The 25440-nt window shown below is 40.4% G+C and overlaps 1 protein-coding gene across 8 annotated transcripts in view; it reads left to right on the forward strand.

Annotated features, from left to right (window-relative positions):
* Positions 1-1891: 1891 nt before the first annotated feature.
* LOC132105671 (protein piccolo-like) overlaps positions 1892-25440 on the forward strand; it is a 44205-nt gene continuing 20656 nt past the window's right edge. For 4 of the 8 annotated variants that reach the window (XM_059510954.1, XM_059510953.1, XM_059510955.1 and 1 more), the window contains exons 1-6: positions 1892-2293; positions 4368-5346; positions 6171-7250; positions 16406-16735; positions 18947-23180; positions 23481-25033. In XM_059510954.1, the coding sequence (XP_059366937.1) occupies positions 2112-2293; positions 4368-5346; positions 6171-7250; positions 16406-16735; positions 18947-23180; positions 23481-25033 (8358 nt within the window). In that variant the 5' untranslated portion in view covers positions 1892-2111. The remainder of the gene's footprint in view (positions 2294-4367; positions 5347-6170; positions 7251-16405; positions 16736-18946; positions 23181-23480; positions 25034-25440) is intronic. The other 4 variants (XM_059510952.1, XM_059510958.1, XM_059510959.1 and 1 more) reach the window with 1 other exon arrangement.

Genomic DNA, 25440 nt, shown 5'->3' on the forward strand with positions numbered 1-25440 from the left:
TAAATTCAGAATGACTCACCAAATGTGTTTTTGCATTTAATTTGGCAACTGTTTAAGAATTTTAGGAAATGAATTCAGCCCTGGATTACAAATTTTATCCAATATGTTTTGTTCAGAACTGGATCAGTGATGTGTTGATCTTGGTGAGAGTGATCCTGCAGACAGCTTCATCTCTCCACAAAAGTGGGAATCAATAAAGGTTGCTAATGGAGACAGGCTTTTCTATCGTCACTCCTCAAGGCTGCTCAGATACAGTTATATTAAGTTGCATGTCTGGGGCTTTCTTCGTTTCAATTCAGAGAAAATGCTATTGTTGGAGCAAATGAAAATCCTGCAGCCTTTAGACCTACCGTCTGCAATGTTGTTTCTCTGTGAAACCAACAGGTTTTGTATCCTCTAACATTTGATTTTAAGGACAAACAGCACTGTCGGGACATACAGCCCTGTAAAGTGGGCAATGTGTCCCTGCAAATTCTCCCTCTGACTGTAGAAGTCATTGGTGACAAACTACTTCAGTGTCTCCTTCTGTCTCCAGGCCCTTGGCATAGCTGTGAGCCAAGGACATATTGATGACTTATGGACATATTGATGCAGTGACTCATGATTCCTATTCAGCAGGGAATCTGTGAGCAGGATGACTGAGTCTGTGAATGGATGTGTTTGTGAATGTGTGATCTATGCAGTGGTTGGATCACTAAACCTTACGGCAAGTAATTCACTCTTATGCACCACTGTTTCAGTTTTATTTTACACTTTTAACAATTATATTCTTCCTCAAAGCAGCTTGAAAAGGGTGCAAATATCCCCAAAGTAACAGAGCAGGGAGCTAAGAATAAACTCAAGTACTAAGAGCTGAGAGAACACTTATAATAATGCTACAATATCAAATACAGTGCTGATCATTTGGAAGTGAGACTAGCCTAAAGTAAGAACTAATCATTTTTAGACCATAAAATGTTACCCCCTGGTGTTCTGCTCTGATTGATTACACTGCGTTCAGCTGCAGAATGTTTCACTTCAAAACAACTCATGAAACTGCTTATACATTTTAGTTTGGAGCCACCGTAAAATAAAACACACATTTTTTGACTTTTTAGACAAAACTTCAAAGAACAGTTTTTCTAAAATTTAAAATTAGCTGAAAATGTACTCACTCTAAAGCTATCCAAGATGTTGATAAGTTTGGTGTCTTCATCATGAAATATTTAGAAAACATTTATCACTTGTTCACCAGTGGATCCAGTGGAATCAGCTGATAAAAACATAACAACAATACACACAGTTCCAATCCACCAGTTAATGTCTTGTTAAGCGATTAGAAACAAATCCAATTTAACATCATTTTTACTTTTAACCATTACTTATTTAAATTCAAAAGATACAGCGCTAAATTTCTCCAAATCTGCTTGAGGAAGATAGCCTGGGGGTGAGTCCATTTTTTTTATAAAGTTTTACATTTTGTCTGAAGAAAGGGTAAGGGAAGAAAAGGTAGTGAGATCTTGCATGTATAACAAGGTTAGGTTTAGGTTTTAGGTTTAGGTTTTTCCTGTCTATAAATTAACAAAAAATCTTCATATTAGAAAAAAAGTTAATGGATATGTAACCTGTCAACTACCTAATTAAACATATTTACAGGCCTGTGTGTAACATGCTTTCCGTAATGCAAAGTGTTCCAGTTTTTGTTACTACAAAACCAGCTGCTCTCCACCAAATCGGTTTGTTAATTAGGGAATTATTGGCTCGGCTTGAATGCAAAATAAACATTGTAAATATGATATGAGACGATTTGTTATTAGGCGCTTTGTCCCTTTAATTAATTTTTTATTTCAACGGCGACGTCTTGTGATCACCTGTGAGGGGCGGGACATGCGCGTTGGATGGATGGAGGAGGGAGGCGCACAACTCTAGACCTACTACACCCGCACGGAGAGGCTCTGCTCTCGGGATGCGTTTTATCGCACAGAGACCCTCGACTGAAATGGAGAAATAAAACGTCATGCATCCAAGACAACCGCGGGTACCGACGCCGTTGCCTTATTCCGGACATTAAGAGCCGTATCGCCGCGTAATTAGCTGGAGGGAGGGGGGTTAAAAGGGAAAAGGGGTCGATCATGGGGAACGAAGCGAGCCAAGAAGGCGGCGAAGGGGCATTCGCTGGATTACCAGCGGGACTCGCACTTGATGGGAAGGGTGGCTTCATCCAGATGCCCGCTGGGGTGGAGGCAGACCTCAGTAATCTATCTGAGGAGGAAAGAAAGCAGTTTGTGGCCGCTATGGCCAAAGCGCAGTCCAGGCAAGTTGAAGTGTCTATAAATCTATGCCGTAATCACGATGATGATGTCCGTACCTTCAGTGCCCGAGCTCTTTTGTAGGACGCGTCTAAGATGTGCTTGTGTTTTGATCAGGGCACTGCAGGTTGTCACATCACGACAGCAGCACCGATGCAAAACATGATCACACCCATTCACGCTCTTGCTGCATGTCTACGGCCGTTTTATAGCTAGATATTTAATCCGGCCAAAATTTCAGCCATGCATATGATTGCAATTCAGTACCTCCTTAGAGCACTTCTGTTTTATAACTATACATATCGGTAGAACCTACCGCTGATTTGAACGAAACGCATTTTTTATAATTAGTATCATCATTTTTAATATGGTGGGGCACTGTATGTGCACAGTGGATGTGCATAGTATTTTAATGAATGTAGTTTTCTTTAAACCACCTTATTCAATCCATGCAAGACACCACGGTTATAGATTGAATTAAAAATAAGAGTTTCCTTGTATGAAAATATGAATCCATGCTGACAAATATCCGTTCTCTATGTATCCAGATATCCGTTGCGTTCTCCATGCACACTCCATCTTCCTCTCATGGGCTGTGTAGGTGATGTCATGAGCAGATTTGGAAAACACTGCCTGAGAATAACACAAGTCTATGACAATTCGATCACTAGAAAGCACTCGATCGACATAAACTTTGACATGATCTCATTCGTAAGCTAATTGAATTGTGTCTTTAAAGCTGCTTAGGCGTAAATATGTTATTTTTGCCCAAGCGCAAATGGGGGAGGGGGTTTAAATATTAATATGACTAAATATAGCACCGCAAGCACAAATGCCATCATGCTCATTGATCGCTATTGCTTATTTTTGGAGAGCGTGCGTATAAAATTACACCTGAAAACAAGAACTGTGCTACAGTCATATCATATATTGTTCGCTGTCCGTGGTGCTGAAACGCTTGAAGCGATGCCTAAGTGAAGAGCGCCGCTCGATCAGAAACAATACGAATATTGGACGTGGCGTGATGATCTTTTATGGGAGGCTGAATGACAGGACGATCAAATATATGTAAAATAACGCTCATGAGAACGACTAACCGTTTAAGATGCTGTGCTGAACAGCCATTGAGCTAACAAAATACACTTAAATTAATTATGGTGAAAATGGGCCAAAAACTAAGAAATGTTATTTTAAATTAGTCTTTATTTTTAATAAATAAAATTATCATATTTTGATAAGTAATTACACTTTTTCCCCCTCAGTTGGCATCACTAGAATAACTTAGTATAGAGAAACTTTGCAGATGTAAAAACTGACATCAGGCTTTTGTAACTAGATAACAATGGACAAATGCACTAAAGGAAAAATGCCGGGTTGCCTTGTGACAATCTCTGTCTTCTTACATGAGAGGCGCTTTCTCTTTGTATTAAGATGCGCTAAATAGCCTTATAGCCCAAATGCAGGACAACCCTATTTATTAAAGCACTAATAACCAAGAGAGCAGTATTCTGGCATGGGAACTTTAATATCATAACTGAGAAACTCAAATATGTTTGTTAAAATTTTGACCACAGTATAAAGGTTATAGGTAACCATAGGTATATAATTTGAGTTTTGGGCCTTTTGGGGGCTTTAAGTTCTGGTGCATGCTTAGTTAGCCTTTATATTTATTTTCTGTCACATTAAATTGTGATGAATACATTGACAGTTAACTTTGTTTTTGAATTATTCTGTGTGTTTTGTTGCTGCAGTCTCTTAGAATGAATAAACTATTTAAATATTGTTCACTGACAGTAGTAATAGACTTCATATGTATTGTGGATACGTCTCAATCTTGTTTGTCTTGCTTTGTGACCGCGGAGCCCATTTTAGATGTACATTTTTTCTGCTGCATGAATTTTGCTTTTGATTTGATTGTCTGAGTAATTTGCAGTGGCCTTTGAAATGTATTTTTGGATTTTATCCACTATAGCTATTAAGTAAATGAAGTACATTTCAGTTAATCACATATTTTTCAAAATCTACGTTGACTTGAGGCTAATGAATGTGAAGTTGACCTTATGTTTGTTCACTCCATAGGCCACCAGAGACTCAAGCTGGTGGCACCAGGGTCCCAGCAGGTCTCAGTAAAAGTCGGACTGTAGATGCATTTGGAGAGGGGCCACCTCCCAAGCCAAAGCCTGGACGGAGCCCCTCCTCACTCAGCCTCCTTGAGTCACGTTTCCGGCAGGAGCCCAAAGACCCAGAACAACCACGAACTGGCATGTTCTCATCTGGCTTCTTGAGTGGGGCCAACCCCCTGAGTGCGGTCTCTTCTGCTGTCTCCTCTGCCAGCATCCCAAAGTTTAGTTTGTTTGGTGATGATGAGGAAGAGGCGCCTGCAAAGCAGGAAGGAAAGCCTCCTGGCCCACAGAGTGGAGCAGGGAAGGGTCCTCCTCAGCAAGGGGGTAAGCCACCTCAGCAAGGTCCACCTAAAGGACAGGGGCCTGGAGGTAAACCTGGAGGTCCTGTTCCCCAACAACAAGGACCAAAACCTAGTGGACCAGGACCTCAACAAGGACCCAAACCTGGGGGACCAGCAACCCAACAGCAGGGACATAGACATGGGGGACCAGGACCCAAACAGGGACCTAAACCTGGGGGACCCGGACCCGAACAACAGGCACCTAAACCTGGTGGACCAGGACCTCAACAGGGACCCAGACCTGGGGGACCAGGAGCCCAACAGCAGGGACCTAAACCTGGTGGACCAGGACCCCAACAGCAGGGACCTAAACCTGGTGGACCAGGACCTCAACAGCAAGGACCCAGACCTGGAGGACCAGGCCCCCAACAACAAGGGCCTGGGAAGCCTGGTACAGGGGTTACAGCAAAACCCAGTGGACCTCAACCGCAGGGTAAACCTGGGCTGGGGGCTCAAGGGAAAGCAATGTGTCCTCTTTGTAATTCTACAGATCTGAATCTGCAGGCTAAAGACCAGCCACCCAACTATAACACATGCACTCAGTGCAAACAGCAGGTGTGCAGCCTGTGCGGCTTCAGTCCACCAGACTCAGCGGTAAGAGACATATCTGCTGCCTTCACTAAAACATTCACCTAGATCTCGCACTGGTCTCACTTTTTACCTAGATATAGATAAGAGTGGCATATATTGTCAGCTTTTTGTACACAATGTACAAGGCACTATTATTCTAGTATTTCTTTGAAGACATCAGCAAAATCAGTTCATATGTATTCATTAAAGGTGCAGGGTTTTGTTTTAATAACCCTTCTTTGGTTCTGCCTAAAATGCTGCTTGCACTAATTCCTCTCATCCATGAGTTTGGGAGGAAAATATTGGCACAGAAGGTGGAAGATTATCAAGGTCACTTACATCAGCCAGACAGGAAGTGGAGGAAGTTGTTATTCAGTGTGTTTAGAAACTACATTCATCAGTTATAAAGGCAGTGATTATACAGACGTTTGGCATTATTCCTGGTCCATGTTAGAGAGAATAACAGTATTACTCACACAGTGATGAGTGTAGAGTGTTAAACTTGTTTTCTAAAGGATTTTAAAGTGTGCATTACAATAAATGAACCAATAATAAAAGTAAATTAAATGTTATTCATATAATTAAATCAGAAATTCATGACTTTCAGAGCTAACTAATCAATCCAATAAGAATAAAGGATTACAAAGAATAAATGATAACAGCAAGTTCTCCACAAATTAATATGTTGCATACTGGTTGTTTCTGTTGAGTGGCTGGCTATATAAATTAAAATATTGTGATTGCTATTTTCTAATGAGCTTGAGATAATGCAAATCAATATTCTTATAAAAATGGTAATTGCAGCATCAGTGTTCCTGTGCCTTGACTTTCTCTGTTTGTTACAACAGGGTAAGGAATGGTTGTGTCTGAACTGTCAGATGCAGAGGGCAGTGGGGGGCATGGAGCCTCCTGGACCTCCAATGATGAAACAGCCCCCCAAGCAGGGTTCTGCACCTCCCGACCCACAAAGGAAGGAGCCACCTTCTGGGTCTCCCTCTAAGGATGAGCCAGGGAAGAAGCCCCCAATGCTGACCAAACAACAGAGTATTGCTGATACTGGGAAAGGAAGTACTCCTCCAACTACACCAAAATCTGGACCACAGCAGGGACCTCAGTCTGGACAACTAGGGGCCAAGCGTGGGCAGCCACCACCTCTTCAAAAACCTTCACAGAGCCCAAAAGGTAGTCCTCAGCCTTCTCCTGCAAAAACTACTCCAAAACAAGATGGAGGGGGCTTTTTTGGAGGATTTGGTCTGGGAGGATTGACAGAGGTGACAAAACCCTCTGCAGGTGCCCAGGCTACCGAGTCAGTCGCAGGAAAACTCTTTGGTGGATTTGGTGGGTCGTCCAAACCTCAGGTCGGTTCTACTGCTCAGGCCAGCGAGTCGGTCACTGGAAAACTCTTCAGTGGGTTCAGTGGTCTCACTGAGTCGGCTAAACCTATGCCAGCAAGTTCTCAGCCTGCCGAGAGCGTGTCTGGAAAGATGTTCGGTTTTGGCTCTTCCATCCTGAGCTCTGCCACCAATCTCATTTCCGGGGAGGATTCAAAGTCTCCCCCAGAATCTCCTCCAGGATCGCCCCCTGATTCCCCCATTGGGTCTGAAGCAGACTCCCCTCCCGGATCCCTCCCTGACTCAGGCTCAGAGTCACCTCCTGACACACCACCTGCTTATTCCAAAGACACAGCCTCTCCAGAACCTACAGCTGCTGAAGGAAAAACATCAGCGGACATGCCCCCTCCAAAATCGACAGAAGTAAAGGAGCCTCCAACTCCAATTTCAGGCTCTGAGGCCCAGTCCTGCTGTCCACTCTGTAAAGTGAAGCTGAACATTGGATCAGGAGAGTCACCTAACTATAGCACCTGTACAGAGTGCCAGAAGACTGTGTGCAACCTCTGTGGATTCAACCCCACTCCACATCTCTCAGAGGTAAGAGTTCTGCTGCAGCTCTTTGTTAAAGTATTTTTGAGCAATTCTTTACCTTAATTTATTGGTGTATTTCCTATTAAAACAGGAAGTTGGGCCAGAACACCTCAAAGAGCTTGTTCTGTTTTTAGCTGTCTGTAGCTTTTAGTTTTTTCATCACTGCTGGCAACACTAAGAGACTATTTATGCTTCTTACATTAGCTTGTCGTAGGCAGGTGGTGTACATAATTTAGGAGGATGGGACATGCTTATTCCAGAGGGCATTTTATTGGACAATAATTTTTATACGTGTCTGTGAACAAGATGAGTCATCAGTTTTTTTTTATTTTGGTCAATTTTTGAGGTGTGCATACTGTATGTGCTCCTTTTTTATGGTGATCAAAGGTGTGATTTACAATGGGTTTTGTGTGATCTACGTTTCAAGCATTTCTCTGGAGAATGGCCTTTTGCCGTTGCTCTTTGAAGTTTTTATTGTTCTGTTGCATTATACCTAAGTCTCATCATTCCTGTCCCTGTTTACTTAAAAAGCTTGACACTTCACTGTGTTATCCAATGCACTCTGAGCCTTTTAGAGTCTATGTGTTTAAGAATGTCTCTGCACTCATAGTCTGATCCCATTTCAGATGACTTACCAACTAACTTCCTGTTGGAAATTAGACTTTGCTTTTTAGTGAACTCAGAAGGTATAGGAGGTATGTTTTAATGTTTTTAAAAATGAGCAAAGGAATATATTTGAGAGGAGTGTTCATCTAAAAATTAAAATGATGTCATTTACTCACCCTCATGAAGAATGAATTTTAGGTGATCTATAAAAATGGTAAAAACTTTATTATGTTTATTATGCATAAAATTTACTGTCATTTTATGATTCATATTAGCATGGGTTGCCTAGATGAAGGATCTAGACCTCGAGGAATTTTGTTGATTAATAGGTTCTATAATTAGTTACTATATATTTTATAATTACCTACTAAATTATAATGTTTTGTAGCCAATAACAGGGTTCCTACTGTCTTGGATACCTGGAAATGTCAAAGATATGATAAAGTTGCAAAAATGTTTTAGCTCTTCATGATTTGGCTGTGTAGAGCAACACTTGCATGCAGACCGGTGTGTCAACATCAGTCTGTCCGGTGAGGTTAACTGCCTGTGTGACTCATAGCTAATAATTATCTCCTATGGGACACAAAGTTGTCTTCCTGGAGCTGTATCAGATCTCACAATTTGTGTGTGTGTGTGTGTGTCTGTGTTTTATTTAATTTTTATTTATTTAAGTGTATGTGACAATGATTATGATAATTTAAATGTATTCATTCGAAGTTTTGTACTCCAACATACACATTTTCAGTGTTTTTCATATGGAAAGATGCCACTGAATTAAATTGGTAACCAGATCAGTTACTGCAGAATAAACACAGTCCACATTATTATACAGTGCATGGTTTTTTTTTGTGTATGAAATTTTTTTTCTGCTCACTAAATAGTGGTAGATGTGGTAAATAGTTAATTTTTGTATAGTTCTTTGCAACAAGAATTTTTATTCCAAGTGAGAGCACGTCTTTAAACAAATTATTACATTCCTCAAGGGTACTTCACGTGTTCTTCCATCCATATGAACAGGTTATGCTAAGCTGACATGCTTTGACCTCCGCGCCGCGGCCTTTGATGGCTCTCACATGTAAAACACCCCCTGTGTTTGATCAAGGGTTTGTACACCAGGTTGCTCATTCTCTCTGTAATCCCGTGTGTCTATTTCAGGTTTTCCAAGCAGATTAGCCTGAGCTTGTGCGTCTGGTTTCTACTTAACATGGTACAGCCAATGACTTCACTTATTATACTGTCAAGAGTACCCTACCAAGATGGCTGACAACACTGATCCTCATTTAGCTTAGACCAGAACGGAAAGCAGAGACAGTCCTGTCATTTTTAACTGCAGACAGGCCTTATTACACTCATAAAAATGAAGGTGTTTCATGATGCCATAGAAGAAACTTTTTGTCTAAATTGTTCTATTAAGAACCTTAAACATCTGAAGAACCTTTCTGTTTCACAAAAGGTTCTTTGTTCCGAAAGAAGGTTCTTCAGATTATAAAAAGGTAAGAAAGAGATGGTTCTTTAAAGAGACTTTGACTGAATGGTTCTTTGAGGAACCAAAAATAGTTATTCTATGACAGGGGTGGCGAACGTCGGAGCCACAGCCCTGCAGAGTTTGCTTCAACCCTAATCAAACACACCTGAACAAGCTAATCAAGATCTGAATGGTTACAAGCAAGCTACAGGCAGGTGAGATATTAGAATTAGAAGATTAGAGAATTAGGGTTGGAGCTGAACTCTGCAGGGCTGTGGCTCTCCAGAATGTAGTTCGCTACCCCTATTCTATGGCATCAGTAAAAGAACCTTTTGAAGCACCTTTATTTTTAAGAGTGTATAGTAAACGTTAATGCATGAGACTACATGCTTTTGCAGTGTGTTGTTTATTCATCAGATCATCCTGATCAAAAAGGCTCAAGGCCATACAAAATTGCGTTATCAGGATCAGTGCTGAAGAGCTTCCATTCCAAGAACATCCTCACTTGAGATTAGATTTAGTTTTTTTCTCTCTTCCTGTGAGATTTTAACACTACTTGTGCTACTGTGACAATGTGGGGCGAGTGTGAGAGTTTGTGTAGTAATCTGTTTGAGCTAACAGGATTTAAAGGGCAACAGCTGAGTTTTTCTAAAGGCCACTGTAGGGCCATATTTTAAAGTCTCTCAATATGTACAAGGATTTAATATGACACACTTTATCTTTCAAAGATTGTCTCCATTTCTATTCATTGTTTCTCTTACCTATCTCTCCAGTGGCAACACACCTTCTCCATCAGATTTTTCACTTACTCATGTGACTGGAATTACTTGTGGCGCTGATCCTCTACCTCATTCCATCCTCCTCCATGGATTTAAATGACTTGAATTAGAATCTCCAATAACTCCCATTCTGTCTCTGTTCTTTCTTCATCTTCATTCTTTGTATTTCTCACTGGTTGTTTTGAAGAAGGCAGGAAATGTTCCCCACGACAATCACAGACTGTGTATAATATAAAACACAAAGCATTTAAGTATATGCCCAGAATCTAACATGCTCTATTTATTTAAACTAGGGCTGTCAAACGATTAATCACGCATGATTAATCGCATCCAAAATAAACTTCTTTACATAATATGTGTGTGCACTGTGTATATTTATTATGTATATATAAATAAACACACACACGCATGTTTATATTTTGAAAATATTTACATGCATATACTTATATATTTTTATGAAAATAAATATGATGCTACCAGTGCGGTTGATAAAAATTAACTTCTAAACATGAAAAACTCCTTTATCTTGACAGTATAACCCAGGACATTTAGTTGTATCCGCGGACTCTAATCAGATTCTTTTGTTTAACTATTATATCAATGTTTTTAGTTGTCCAAATTCATAATTGGCAGGACTGCATTTAGTTGCACGTCATTTTAGCTGATAAGCAATTTAACATCGTCCTTTAATCGCTAATGAGGTAGGCATTGTTGGACAAATCAGGTGTGATGCTTTTTCTGTGTGGCACAGTGTTGACAGTTTCACAACAGTCCCACAGAGAACTGGACCAGGGATTAGAATGCACACTTTCTGTGTTTTTTTTTTTTTTTTTTTTTTGGTTGGCCATCTGCCTTAGGCTTTGAGTCACTTGCCAGCCACCTGATGTGTCATCCCTCCCCACAGAGCACCCCCACCTCAAAGATGACCCATTAATTCCGTGCATACAGTCACAGACAGCCCAGTGTAACATGAAATCAAGTGCATGTTGTTTGTCTTTTGCCATGCCTCTATTCTCCAAGGTTTTGCCCACACAATCACGCTCACTGTGACCCATCCACCTCCCACTCCACCAGTGTAATAGATTTAGTTGACTCCCCTTTCTCAGTATTTCCAGCACGGGGTCAGGTACAGCACTGCATGGCCTCCCTCAGAGCAGAACTCCACAGTTTTACATAATCAACCACCTCCCTAAATCTGAGCATCTAGCAGCCAGAACTGCTTCCTGCTATTGTACTGTCTCTCTATAGCTGCAGAGCAGGCGTGATCGCATTCTGTTTTTGACCTAATTTTATTCAGCTTTAATAAAGAAGGATGCATTTCAACATAGAATAATATTATCAATATGCATTTCACTTTTGCATCCAAGTCAAAATTAAATCATAATTTACTTTTAAAATATGTGTTCCTAGTCTCAATGTGTATGATTCATCATTGCAAATTATTCCAAAGAAAAAAATGTGGTGACATTTTATTTTAAGCCTTTATGTATAAAGCATTATAAAGGGTTATTAAAGGCTATATTGCATTATAATTATTCATAATGTGTATTGTAATACATTATATATTGTCGTAAATAATTATAACCACATTTAAAATGCATAGTGTAACAATAAATTGATAAATGTTACAATGTGTTAACTGTGGTTACATGAGATTGTACAAATGCATTATAAGGTGCATTGCAAGGCATAATTAATGCATTAAAACTACTTTTTTTAATGCATTATATATAAAAGCCTTAAATAAAGTGTTACCAAAAATATTTATTTTGTCCCCTTCATCAAAATGTGTTTGCTTTCTCTGCCTCTAAAACATATTAAATGTTTTTAAAAAAAAAAGCTTAAACTTTCCACTACTATGTCATTTTGACCGCATTTCAAATTTTGTGTTTTTATTTTATTCAGATTATGAGTATTTATTGTGTTGAATGGCATTCTGTGGTGGAAATTACATTTTAACACATTTGACATAAAACAACAGACTCCTCTGTCTTAGTTATAAAGCAGTATTTTTATATAAATACAGTATTTTGCTAAATTTTCACAAAATATTATCTACATAATTGTTGTGGTGAAAAACAGTGTTAATGTGTGTATAAAAAGGTGTCACCAAAATGGTTTGTCTTTTGATTCTTTGATTGTATTATGATAGTTTTTTAAAATGTAGTTAAAATTTAATGATGTATTTAGGACATGTTCCTCCCAAATTTTGGACGTCTGTTCACAGTTTTGCCTAGAAATGAGAAGTTAAACTCCTTCATTCTTCCAAATACTTCAGCTCGAACACTTCATATCCGTTTTAAAGAGCTACTCAGCTGTCCTCTGTCTGCTTGTTCTGTTCCCATAGCTACAGTGCCGTCTTTGATCACTTAATGTGTACAGACGTGTGTTTCTGTGTGCCTTCCATCGCCATGGAGATCTGTCCGCCTGTCTGTTTAATTATGATGTTTGCTTTGTTTATCTTTAGCAATCTTGTGATTTCAAGCCTGCATTTCTTAATAACACCACAGAGTCTCTTAATCTACAGGACGATGTGTCCATGTGAATGTCCTGTCACTCTGAGGCAACAAATATTTGTTTTATCTGGAGTTTCAAATATTCATAATTTATTCTTGGCTTAATCATACAGTGTAACTTAAATTGTCCAGTCTATCTGTGTTTTATTCTACCTTTCTGTCTGGCTCGCAGTCAAAGCTGTGTCTCTGTACTCTCTTGTACATTGAGGCAAAAATAGCCAAAGTGGCAAAAGAGTGGTAGAGGCAGAGCCAAGAATGACTGCAGGACATCAGAGGGGAGATGTTCCTCTTTGTGGCAGCAAGCTTTTATAGACATGTATGGGACTGTGTGTGTTTTCATTTGAGCTCAAAAGGCTCTCATTCCTGCAGTGTCCACCACATGCCATCCTGTTCCTGATGTTTTGAAAGCAGTCATATTTTTAGGTTTGAAGGTGTTTTTTGTGTGCATGATTGAGAGAGAGTGCCACTAGGCACCCTTTCCATTAAACCAAGCTCTAAACCAAGTGAACAAAGACAGCAATCTCACCACTGAGAGATACACTTGTTATGCTGACTCAATTTTTTATGTGTATCCCTTAATGTGTTGTTAACATCATACACTTATTACAATGAAAACTGGCACATTTTAACGGTGCAGGCACCACCAGGAAATCAGTATGGTGCAGTCTTACAGGAAATTTGAACTTCACACAGACCTACTGTAGCTAGCTAATAAGGAGAGGAAGAGGGGTGGTGGATGTGAGAGGAGGAGAGAAAAAAAGAGCATTGAAAGTGAGAGAGGAGGTGGTGAATGATATTAGAATTTGGAGGAGGAAGTGTGTGGAAAGGTTATTGAGAAAATGTGACTTCCTATTTGTTTGCATATTGTGGGCTTATGACAGAAGTTGAAAACAGTTTGACTTAATTTGGTCACATTTGAATTTTTTTATTAAATAAAAAGGCGTATTCTGTGTATCTAAATCTACATATACTTAAAGTATACTTGCTATAGTTTTGATAATCCTACATTACTAGCCTTTTAAACATTTACCTTGGTAACCAGTGCTTCTACCAAAATACAGTTTTTGTGTCACTTCAGTAAAATTGTGGTAAAATTGACACCAAAAATTAAAATGACAAGGGTTTGGAAAGTATTTGATTGAAAGTATTGCCATAGTAATGTTTTATTATTATTATTATTATTATTATTATTATTATCTTACATTGGTAAAAAAAACTGTAAAGAAAAAAAATTTGATGGAAAATTAATATGGTAGGTTTGTAGGTGAATGTGTTGCATTAGTGAAATAAGTCTGTGGCATTCTTTGGGCTTTTAGTAAATTTAGCTCAGTTTCACACCTTTATTGACAGATTTCACACATACACACATTCTGGCTTTGAGAGTAAGCACACCCATCTGTGCACATTGGATAGGGATTATAAAGCACAGTTTTCCTGATTGACAGAAACAGAAACTTCAATTCAGATAATGTCCAACAGAAGAAAGAGTTTAAATGTATGTAAGAAAACATTTTGAAATCAAGAAGCTAAAATCCCTCTTTGAATGGTATCACAATAAAAATGAGAGATGGTTTTCTTTCAGAAGGACGGAAGGATGCGATGCTTTTTTTCCTACTGTGCTTTTTGGAATTTTCTTTTTCACAAATACTGCTCTTTTTTTTCTCTCACTTCATGAGATAAATTTCCACTGAAAAAGTTACGAAATTAAAATGGACTGTTCCATTAACATGCAATTTTTTCTATACCCTTTTTTCTCTTTGTGGAAAATTTCCTTTTCAAATTATCTGTAATAAATCTCAGATACAATCCCTTATCAGCAACCTGAGATGCTCTAAAGAAGTCTGGCATAGATTATATAGGCCGTCATAAAAAACTTAATGTTGCTCTGTCTGATATTCCTGTCTGCAAACTCAGCAAGTATGAAAGAATGAGTGGTGAGAAGACAAGCGGTGTTTTCAGCCCAAGCCACAAATCACGTGACTGCCTGAACTCTCATTATTTCGCATCAGTTCCAGTCTCTTCACCTCTGAGTCTGCTGGATTTAATGCCTCTGTTTGTGAGGCTAGTAAATCTTAATGCTTTTTGAAATACATGAGTATGCTAGGCAGATCATGCAGAGGTGATTAGCTGTTAGTGGTCAGAGATTGAATAAAATCACTGAATTGATGTTTCATGTTATAATGGAAGTCGATAGCCTGTGAGTCAAATAGATTCGTTTTTTTTTATTCGGTTCTAAGTCTACATTGCCTCTATCTGATCTTGTCATTTGTTATATGGTACATGGGCGGATCGCTTTGTTGCTGATGAATTGCATAGAAAGAAGTTTTGCGCAGCTTTCATTTTCAAGTCCAAGTTTCAGTTTCAAGCTGTATTAGAAGTGAGATCAGACATCTGTTTTTGCTCATCATTATAATTATTGGCAGTAATGCAATTCAGGGAACTTTACTGCAGTGTTTGACAAGACTGTTTAAAAGTCTTTACATTTTTGTTTTACTTATTTCCTTGATTTGTAGTTGTTGGCCATTTTTTCCTTAGGAAGGATAATATTTCCTTCTCTTCTGATGTACCTGATGCATATTGTTGAAATACACGTACCTTTCATAAGGTTACAAGCACATCCCTCTTTCATCTTATAGGGTTTCATTAAGATCGTGTGTCTTTGTCCTTGAACTCTGTCCTTGCACACCAAATGCAATAATTGGTCTTGCCATACAACTTGTGTGTGGTATGAAATATCCATCTCAGAGTGTCTCTGCCCTCGCATGGAACAGGGATCCTCTAGATTTAGACTAAACCCTACAGCAAAGCCACTGGAGAACCAAAAAGTAGCTAAGTATGCCTCAGAACTGAAGCCTAACATAGATCGCTCTGAATTTACGTCAGCCAGTGGGGCATGATTCCTCATGAGAGGACTGCCTGCATGTGGCATCTGCATCCCCCACTAACATGTAATATTAATCTCTGACGTTACCATTTGTGGTGCATCCAGTGTCATGGAGTGCTCTGCTTGACATCACAAGTTTCAGTAAATTTATTTTTGTAGCTTTCAGCAGCTCCAGTGTTTTTCTTTGGAAAATACATTTGTGAAATCTTAATTAATTCCTGTGGGCTGGAATATCGTGGAAACAGCCATTATAAAACAGTTGTTTGTTTTAATTGAGCTGTGTTCAAATCTCAATCACAGTTTAAGTGGGGGATGGAATTTTTCCCCATGTCATCTCTCTAGTAAATTATGCTGAAAGGATGCTAGTTTCTGTGAACAACTAAAGACCACATTTTCTTTATTGCATTTTCCAAAGTGTTTGCTTGCAGATTTAATTGTTTGTAAATAGATAATTTTGTGTAGCCTACTTTTGTGAGTTGGAGGAATACCATACAGTATATCCACACAGCACTGCTCAAAGCTGCTTAATCTTTTAGCTTGTTTTACTTCACAATTAGCCCTAAAAATAAAGACCAATACACCTCCACACATAGAAATGTATATGCATTCACTTCATATATTCACTAGCATCTGTTAATGGTTGGGGTGCAGTTTTTGCTGAACAGGTTTTTCTGGCATCGAACTGATAAAGGTTCATCCCATTACTATTAATAATAAATGAACAATCTTTTAGGTCACATACATTTAAAAAGCTCTTCAGAAATAGAGTGAGTTATCCTCTGCTGTACTATTAAAGGTTTATTAGTTAAATGTGTTTTGATACATGGTAAATCTTTAGAGGCGGGAAATGTATTGTAGCACCTTAACTTTCAAAACTTCATCTCAAATCTGCTATTATTCCTTTTTTGCAGAAAGAATGGCTCTGCCTAAACTGTCAGACCCAAAGGGCTCTCTCTGGGCAACTTGGGGATATGCCACCTCCTCCTTCTCCATCCAAGCTGCCAGCCAAACACGAACCCACCCCTCCCTCCTCCCCAGCCCATGCTGCATCCTCCACCCCCTCCTCTCCTGCACCTACTGCCACTGCCATCCCCACCAAAGGGCTAACATGGATGCCCAGCATAACTCAGGCCCCAGCTGACAAGTCTGAGCCAGTCTCAGCCAAAGTTGATGCTAAAGATATCAAAAAAACAAATGCAGAACAAGGGGTTACAGCAGAGGCAGTACCGAAGAGCACACAGGTAGTACCAGAAGAGAGCAAAGAACAACAAGCACGTGGCACCCTGAATGAGAACACAGTGGGAGCAGCAACTATAATCAAGCAATTAGTTAAGGAAGATGCCCCTCCTTTACCTCATGTTTTAAAAGAAACAGCAGATGTTAAAGGGTCAGCTGTAAAACAGCCTGAAACTGAGGACCAAACAGAGGTACAGAATACAGAGAACAGTGAGCCAGAACAGTGCCAGGTCCAAAAGACAGAATATGCTAATACATTTGAAACAGAGCCTGATATCAGCCAGGAAGCACCTATAATTGATAATGTCATTCAGACCCTTCTGGTTAGTGACATGGAAGCCATTTCAGGAAAAGAAATAGAGCCACAATCCACTGAGACATCAGAACCAGCCACAGAGATCAAAATGACAGAGTCCAATGTAAGTCAGACTACAGAGAAACAATCTGAAGAGCTCGTACTACCATCAAATGTAGATACGGTAGATAACATGCCTGTAAAGGAAAGCTCTATCGATACAGCAACTACTGATCTCGGTCAAAGTATCATAGGGAATGTGCCAGAGAGGAAACCTGAGGCCTCTGTGCAAATTGAGGCACCAGGGATTGAGTCCAGTGAGCCCCGTGATGATCAGCCATCCTATTATATTACCTATGAGGAAAAATATGCAGAGCCAGAAAATAAAGCAGATCAACTTGAAAATGGGGTCATAGCGGAGACCATTTTAAATAACAAATTAAAAGAAGAGCAGGTTACAGAAACAACACAGCTAACCCCCCAAAATAATGTAAATGTATGTGACAAAGAAGTGCTTATAGTACAAATTTCAGAGATGAAAGATCAATTTGAAAAGTCAGAAGTCACTACAAAAGATTCTAGTCTTATTGCAAATAATATTTCTGTAGATAATAACAAAGGGAATTCTGAAAAAAGTCCATCTTTAGTTACTGAACTCAGCTTTACAGAAGAAATATTGGCCAGTGGATCTGAAAATGTTAGTAAATGTTGCCCAAAGGATTACTGCACTAAAGAGGTCTATGTAGAAAAAGAGGATAAGCCTCTGGAAAAGGAACAGATGAGCACAGATAAAGTAGTGCTGGAAAAATGTATGCCAGATCAAGCAGGTGAAGATTTAGAGATCCTCAAGAACACAGAGCAGAAAGTCACTCTCAAGACTATGCCTGACGACATCAAATTTGAATTTAGTTCTGAAAGCACTTTCTCTGAAAAAGAGATTAGTCCAGATAAAAACATAGAGGTACAAAAGATGGGGGATACATACCCTCCAACCCTTCAAGAAGCTGCTCCCAAACCAGATAAAAAAATGTCAGAAACAGAGAAAATATGTGAGCGAAACACAGAGTCAGATGCTTTTATTACAAAGAATGAGAATGAATCTATCGTCATTAAAGATGAACGGTCAAAGATTGTAGAAAAAATATTACCAGAAGAAAAGGAAATTAGGCAAATTCCAGACATTGTGACAGAAAAAGTTTTAGAACAGTCTGTCATGCCAAGTGGTTTTACTGACCAGGAAATAGGAGTCCCCTCATTCCCTGTGGTTAGTCAGAATGAAGACATAAAAGCAATAATTGAGATTAAACCTGAAGTGTTGCAGTCTGCACAACAAGTCAAAACCCCTGCTGTAATATCTACTGTGTCTAGTGTGAAAGATAAATTAGCCAGTGAGGAGCTGATGGAAAAAACACTGGTTGTAACTGACCTGGAAGTCACCAAAAAAGCTAAACTGGAATTTACAACTAATTGTATGCCCCATAGCCTAGACCATGATGTAGAAGTAGTCTCCCCACCATCTACATTTAGCCAAAAGGAAAGAAACAAATCAGAGGAGGGAAAGTTGACCTCTGAACCACAAGAAAAATTGGAGGATGTGCTACAGCCATTGATAAAGTCTAATGAAATTGATGAATCTGGAGAGGTAACTGTACATGTAGCTATAGAGGTTACATGTAGCTATAGAGGCTTTATCTTGTAGATAAACTAGATTAATTGTCTAGACACCTACAGTATCCCACAGTTGATCTCAGGTAGAGGTATAGATAAATTATAGAAAATCTATGTTCATTGTGTAGACACCTACAGAACCCCAATGTTAAACTTATGTAGTTCTTATTTATCTTATAAATATAATGCATGTTTTTATCATAGTTGAAATCATAGCTTGTCAAATTCTTATTCTTTTTTTTCTGTTTTGTAGAATAAAGAAGAGGCTTTTGTCCCAGTGAAAGAGAGTGAGCTACTGAGGAAGTCTGGTGAGAAAGATAAAGAAAGCAGCCCTATGAGTACTTCAGACTTGGCCAAGTTGGAAAGCACCGTCCTTCCTATACTAGAGGCTCAGACAACATCTAAAGAGGAATCACAAACTGAAACTCAAAAGATCAAGCGTCGACTGGAGGTGTTGCCAATGTCTCCAGAACCCAGCTCAGAGGATGACCAACATGGAGAATCTCAAGAGCAAAAAATCGATGTACCAAAAAAAGAGCGGAAAAAACTTCTGGTTCCAACTGATATTCAAGGAGATTCTTTTGACGACAGTAGTGAGGGAGAACCTTCACCTAAACTGCAAAGGAAAAAGACTGTTGGAGATAAGGAAGTAGAAATGGAAAGTCCTATGGATGAGGAGGATTTCATCCGGAAGCAGATCATAGAGATGAGTGCAGATGAGGATGCATCACCATCTGATGAAGAAAACATTGCCAGACGGAAAATTAAAGATCAAGAGAAGACGCAAATGAAACAAAATGCAAAGAAAGATGAAAAGGACAACAGTGAATTGTGCAAAGGGAGACACCTTCTCAGAAAGAACAGCAGTATCAGTCCAGAAGATGAGCCTGAATGGAAGAGTATTATTTCTGTAACTAAAATTGAAGAACTAGATAAAGGAGAACAACCTTCGGTAGACAGTGGAGTTGGTATGCGACACTTTAAAACAATTGAACTTAACAGTGCAGTGACTGTACGTCAGATATCAGATGACGCTGAGCTAGAAAGCCTAACAGACTCTCCTGATGATAGGTCAAGAGGTGAAGGCTCTTCCAGTTTACATGCATCCAGTTTTACCCCAGGAACATCTCCAACATCTTTGTCCTCTCTTGATGAAGACAGTGACAGCAGCAGCCCAAGTCATGTTCGGTCTAGTGGTGAGGGCAAGCAGCAGAGGAAAGCGAAGCACAGGTCAGGCCAGCTTCCTACCATTGAGGATTCATCAGAGGAAGAGGAGCTGCGAGAAGAAGAAGAGCTTCTGAAAGAACAGGAGAAGCAAAAGGGCACAGGAAAAAAGTCAAAGAAAGACAAAGAAGAGATACGGGCACAGAGAAGGAGAGAAAGGCCCAAAACTCCATCAAGCAACCTCTCACCAATTGAGGATGCATCTCCCACAGAAGAACTACGACAAGAAGCAGAGATGGAGGAATTCCGCAGGTCTTCCTGCTCAGACCTCTCCCCAAGCATGGAGTCAGAACCAGAGAGCTTTGAGATTCTCCCAGAGAAGATTGTTGCTGTCCAAAAAGTGTATCAGTTACCAACATCAGTCTCACTGTACTCTCCAACAGAGGGGCAACATACTGATAGTCAGTCCAAAGAAAAGAGAAAACAAGCATTAAGAAGTGCAGATGAGGCATATGAAGAGATTATGCTCAAGGTCATATCTCCAACTAATGATGGAAAAGAACATCCACCTGGTAAAGAATCTCTTTATGGGGGCATGCTGATAGAAGATTATGCATACAAATCTCTTGTTCATGATGCGTCCTATGAGCAAGAACCAGATAAACTTTTTGTGTCAGAGAAACCCAAAAAAACCCTGAGATCACCTGATGAGGTTTATGAGGACATGATGCAAAGAAAGAAAGAGATTATGCTTAAGGAACAGGAGATAAAACACAGTAAGCCAGTAGAAGATGCTCCTAATATAGAAACCATGTTGCCTGAAACTGACTCAAGCAAAGAACAAAGCATTATGTCATCAAGCACCACAGGTCAGTCCAGAAAGGATGGAAGGCCATTATTAGATGCAGAAGCAGCCTATGAGGAGCTTATGAAGAAGCAAAGAGCAGTACTAACTCCAGGTATCAGTCCAACTCAAGCAGGCCCTGATCCGAGTGGCATGGCACAAGGTACAACAATAAGCCAAGTTGAAAAAACCGAGCCATCACCCCTACGAAGAATACTGCCTATTCCTGATCTAAGAGTGACACAGTGCTCCTCGGGTGAAGAGGAATCTGGTGAAGAGAGCATTTCTGATCAAACACAGGACTCTGAGAAAGCTACCGTTTCAGATACAAAGACTGAATCAGAACCACTTGTAGATGAGGCTTTCCAGAAAACATCAGCCTCAGAGCCAGTCGCAGATGATTTGTCACTACAAAGAGAAGTAACATTGTCTGCAGTATCAAGTGATTCACAGGATGCCACAGAGAAAGATATAGAAATTGAGCAGACAGTTGTTGTTGACTTGTCCAAGTCATCAGCCTCTAGTAAAATTGACCCTTTTACAGCACCAGTTCCTAGTGTAATTTCAAGATCCTCTGCCCCAGTAGTTGTAAGTGTATCACCTTTGCCCACAGTACCACAATATATAGTACCCACTGTACCTAGTGTTGTATCAACTGCTCCACTAGTTCCTCCCAAACCAGTAGTACTACGCAGAGCTGCATCTCTGGAAAAAGCAGACATTCCAGTTCCTCCACCCTTACCACCTCCAACTTTACCCAAACCCTCTGTGTATCCCAAAAAGACTCCACCACAGGTCCCCCCAAGAACTACTCCAGTTGGCATACCAACCACAGGGGACAGTGTACCAGTAAGACAGCCTCTCACTCCAGGGTATAAGCCCCATGTTCCTCCACCTGTACCACCTAAGCCATCCTCTATCCCTGCAGGCCTAACCTTCAGTCACAAACCTGGGGAGACTGTTAAACCTCCCATAGCTCCCAAACCCATAGGTGGTTCTCAGCTACCCTTTACAGCCCACACACCTGCAAGACCTACCATACTGAGTACAAGCAATGCAGATAGTGTCCTTAATTTGAGTCCTTCTACCGAAAGTAAGAACACATCTCCTCTCAAGTCCCCTACATCACCCAGGTTTGGCAAGGTTTTACGTGACACATATGTTGTTATTACTTTGCCATCTCAGCCTGGTTCACCTACAGAAGGTATCACAACCCAAGCCTCAATTAATCCTAGACAAGAATCACCTCAGAAACCACCTTCTTCGCCACCTCAACCACCTCCACAGTCACAAACAACTAGAGTACCATTGGCGTTCACACGAATTACTGAATCTATTGAAAGTCAAGAAATATGTGGTACAGAGAAGGTAGTTTCTAGCATGAATCATGTCTACGAGGCTATTTCAGCCTCAACGCAGCCTCAGTCAATTAATCCAAATGTTGGGGTTCAGGTAGTTACCACTGAAGTCCAAAGAACCACAGTGTCTGTTGTGCATGAAAGGACACCACCTCCACGTCCCATTCCAAGAGCCACTGGCATCTCTGTTGTTCAAGAAAACATAAAACCTGAACCAGCTCAATTGCAGAATGGTCATGCCTACCATCCTGGTGAGGTGGTGGATCTCCGTACCCCAAAGATAGATGCAGAGACATCTATGAAAGGTGTGGATCTGTCTTCCTCTGAGTCAAGACGACAGTCCCTTGCTATTGATAGTGGTGGACGTCAGCAAAGTGCTGTGCAGTCATCTGTAGTAAACCTAAGCACTGATACTTCCTCAGTCTCTGTGGTTACTGACAACATCACCATCCTCACGTGCACAGCCACTGTAGCTTATGGTAGTGATGCATCGCTGTCTACATCAATGCCTCTCCAAATTACAACAGCTAAATCCTTTGAGCCTGTGTCTCAAATTATTTACAGACCAGTGGAATCTCAACCAGAGAAACCCATAAATCTCTCTACAACAATGGGTAAAACTGTTCCTGTAACAATGGCTCCTACAATTGCAAGCAATGGCATTTGTGCAACTATACCCCCTCGTCTAGAAACAGGCTTATCCGGTGCAGTTGATCTCACCACAGTAAAACCTGCACAAACTGTGGTTGCAATGAATGGGTCCACTGCAGGGGTGGTTACTGCTGTAATTACAGAGGATAATGGAAAACCAGTAGATCTTACTGCTGGAAGAAGAGCAGTCTGCTGTGATGTAGTCTACAAGCTTCCTTTTGCAAGCAGCTGTACAACTCAGCAGCCCTCAGCTCCATTACCAGAGGATCGCTTTGGCTACAGAGATGACCATTATCAATACGATCGTTCTCCTCATGGTATGAGAGGTCTCGGTGGCATTAAACCCTCAATGTCGGACACAAACTTGGCAGAGGCTGGTCTCTTCTTTTATAAAAGTAAGCATAGTTATGATTACAAGGAGACCACTGAAGGTGCTGTAGACCTGACATCTGGAAAAATGTCGGTGGCAGGTCAGTATGGCATTGAAGATCTTTCATCTCGATATCATTTTGAGTTGCCTCTACTTATTAACAGCTGATTTTTTGTATGCCTGCCTTTATTCCCATTTTTGGAAAGCCATTTTGCATGCTCTCGATATATTTTTAATTTAGTTTTTTTTATTTGTTTTTGCATGTCACTGCATGCTATTCGGTATACTTTTTGATGCTTTATTTCTCATCCTTTGGATGGTGCATGGTTATATCAATGCTTTTACCAATGCACTCTTTTTATGTGCTGAACTCTAATCTAAGAAAATGAACTTTTAACAGGTGAAGCTGTAGACTATTCGAACAAGTCTACAGGAGTGTGCACTGGAATGACAGTTCCACAGTACACACAAGCCAGGATTACTTCAGCAGTTGGAACCCACTACGGTGTTTCTAGTGTCCTAAGATCTTCCAATGGTATTGTTTATTCTTCTGTAGCAGCTCCAGTCCCTTCTACGTATGCCATAACCACCCAGCCTGGCTCTATCTTCATCACATCCTACAATACTCTGTCAGGCATGCACACAAGTGATACTATGCCTTCACTGTCAACTCTACAGAATCAGCCTCTCACTAGGTCGCACAGCTTTCTTTCAACAATTGCTTTAACCACAGCAGGAGAACAAAGTGACTTACCATTAAATCTGGAGACTGTTGTTTCAAAGGCTGGCCTTTCAACAACTCTCTCAGATGTAGTTTCTACAGTCACCACAGTGGCAGCACTGGACACCTACACAAATGCCTCACTGGAGGCAATTGCAGCCTCTTTAGAAGCTCTGTCTTCACCCTTGGTTCCAGGAGATGGACAGTACCAGATGGAGCGTGAACTTCTTGAGATAGAGAAGATGAAGCAGCAACGCTTGGCTGAAGAACTTGAGTGGGAGAGACAGGAGATACAGCGGTTCCGTGAGCAAGAACAGCTTCTTGTGCAGAAGGAGCTGGAAGAACTCCAGGCCATGAAACAGCAAATACTATGTCAGCAAGAAGAGGAGAGACAGGCCCACCTTTTGATGCAAAAGGAAACGTATGCTCAGCAACAGGAGCAGTTAGAGCAGATCCAGAGACTCCAAGAACAGCTCAGACAGCAGTTGGAAGAACAGAAGTTCAGGCAGATGTATACAGGTGAAGTCCTGCCAGAGGCTCTTGTTGTGGCAGGAGAAAGAAAAATGGACAGTGGCTGCCAGACTGATGAGGAGGATAATACTGAAAAGGCCTACACTGCAGGAAGGAAAAAGAAAAGTACAAAAAAAAGTGTTGACAGTTGTGTACAGACAGATGATGAAGACCAAGATGAATGGGAAGTTCCTGCTCGAGGCAGGCGCAGTAGACCACGTGGTGGTAAAAATGGCATGGGTGAAAGAGGAGCTGTTTCAGTTCAGGCCCTTACTGAAATCTCTGTACAAACAGACTCCTCAGGAACACTTAAGGGGCACTCAGTGCAGGTAGATACTAGATTAGATTATCCTGACTCTGATAGAACTTCCTCTCCAAAGAGGCGTCCCACTCCACTTGATATAGGTCAGTCTCCTCACCTCAGAGCAGATGCCTCTATTCTTCAGGTTGTCTCAGGTCCTCCTAAATCCCCAAAAGTACTGTACTCCCCAATTTCCCCTTGTGTATCCCCTAGCAAATCCCTTGAGTATCTGTCCTATGAGAAATCCCTTGGAGAGACAAGCCCACAGAGAATACACTCTGCCACAGATCTATCCAAAGGTCCACCAACAAGTCCTAGGGCTCCCAAGGTCATACAAAGGTCAATGTCTGACCCCAAACCCATGAGCCCAACTGCTGAAGAAAGGGCAGCAGCAAATCTCCAGTATCCTGAGGTTTACTCTGTGAGTATACAGTATTTTTTTCATAAGTGTTTAAGTTTTGTGAGAAGACTCAACTTGGAAAATATGCTGAAATTTCATGCCTTATGTAATAGCTTTTTACATAATTGTTTGTTAATATATGTATTATGTGTATGTAATATATATGTTAATAATGTATAATGCCTTGAGGCAGATTTATCTAATTGTTTTTGTGTAATATCTTCATGCTGTTGTTCAGCTTACATTGACTTTATCTTTTTTGTTTTTCAAATGTTGCCTTAGGCCTGGTAGCCATTGACATGTTAGATGTCCTTTTTAATATTTTCAGTGCATGCGCCTTTAAAGGCAGTGCAGCAGAACAGCAGATACAGAGTATGTGTTTGTTTACCTGTCCTCAAGGCATGTCTGACATGAGAAAACAAAATCCT

This window comes from Carassius carassius, chromosome 26 (assembly GCF_963082965.1).
Source record: "Carassius carassius chromosome 26, fCarCar2.1, whole genome shotgun sequence".
Lineage (NCBI taxonomy): Eukaryota > Metazoa > Chordata > Actinopteri > Cypriniformes > Cyprinidae > Carassius > Carassius carassius.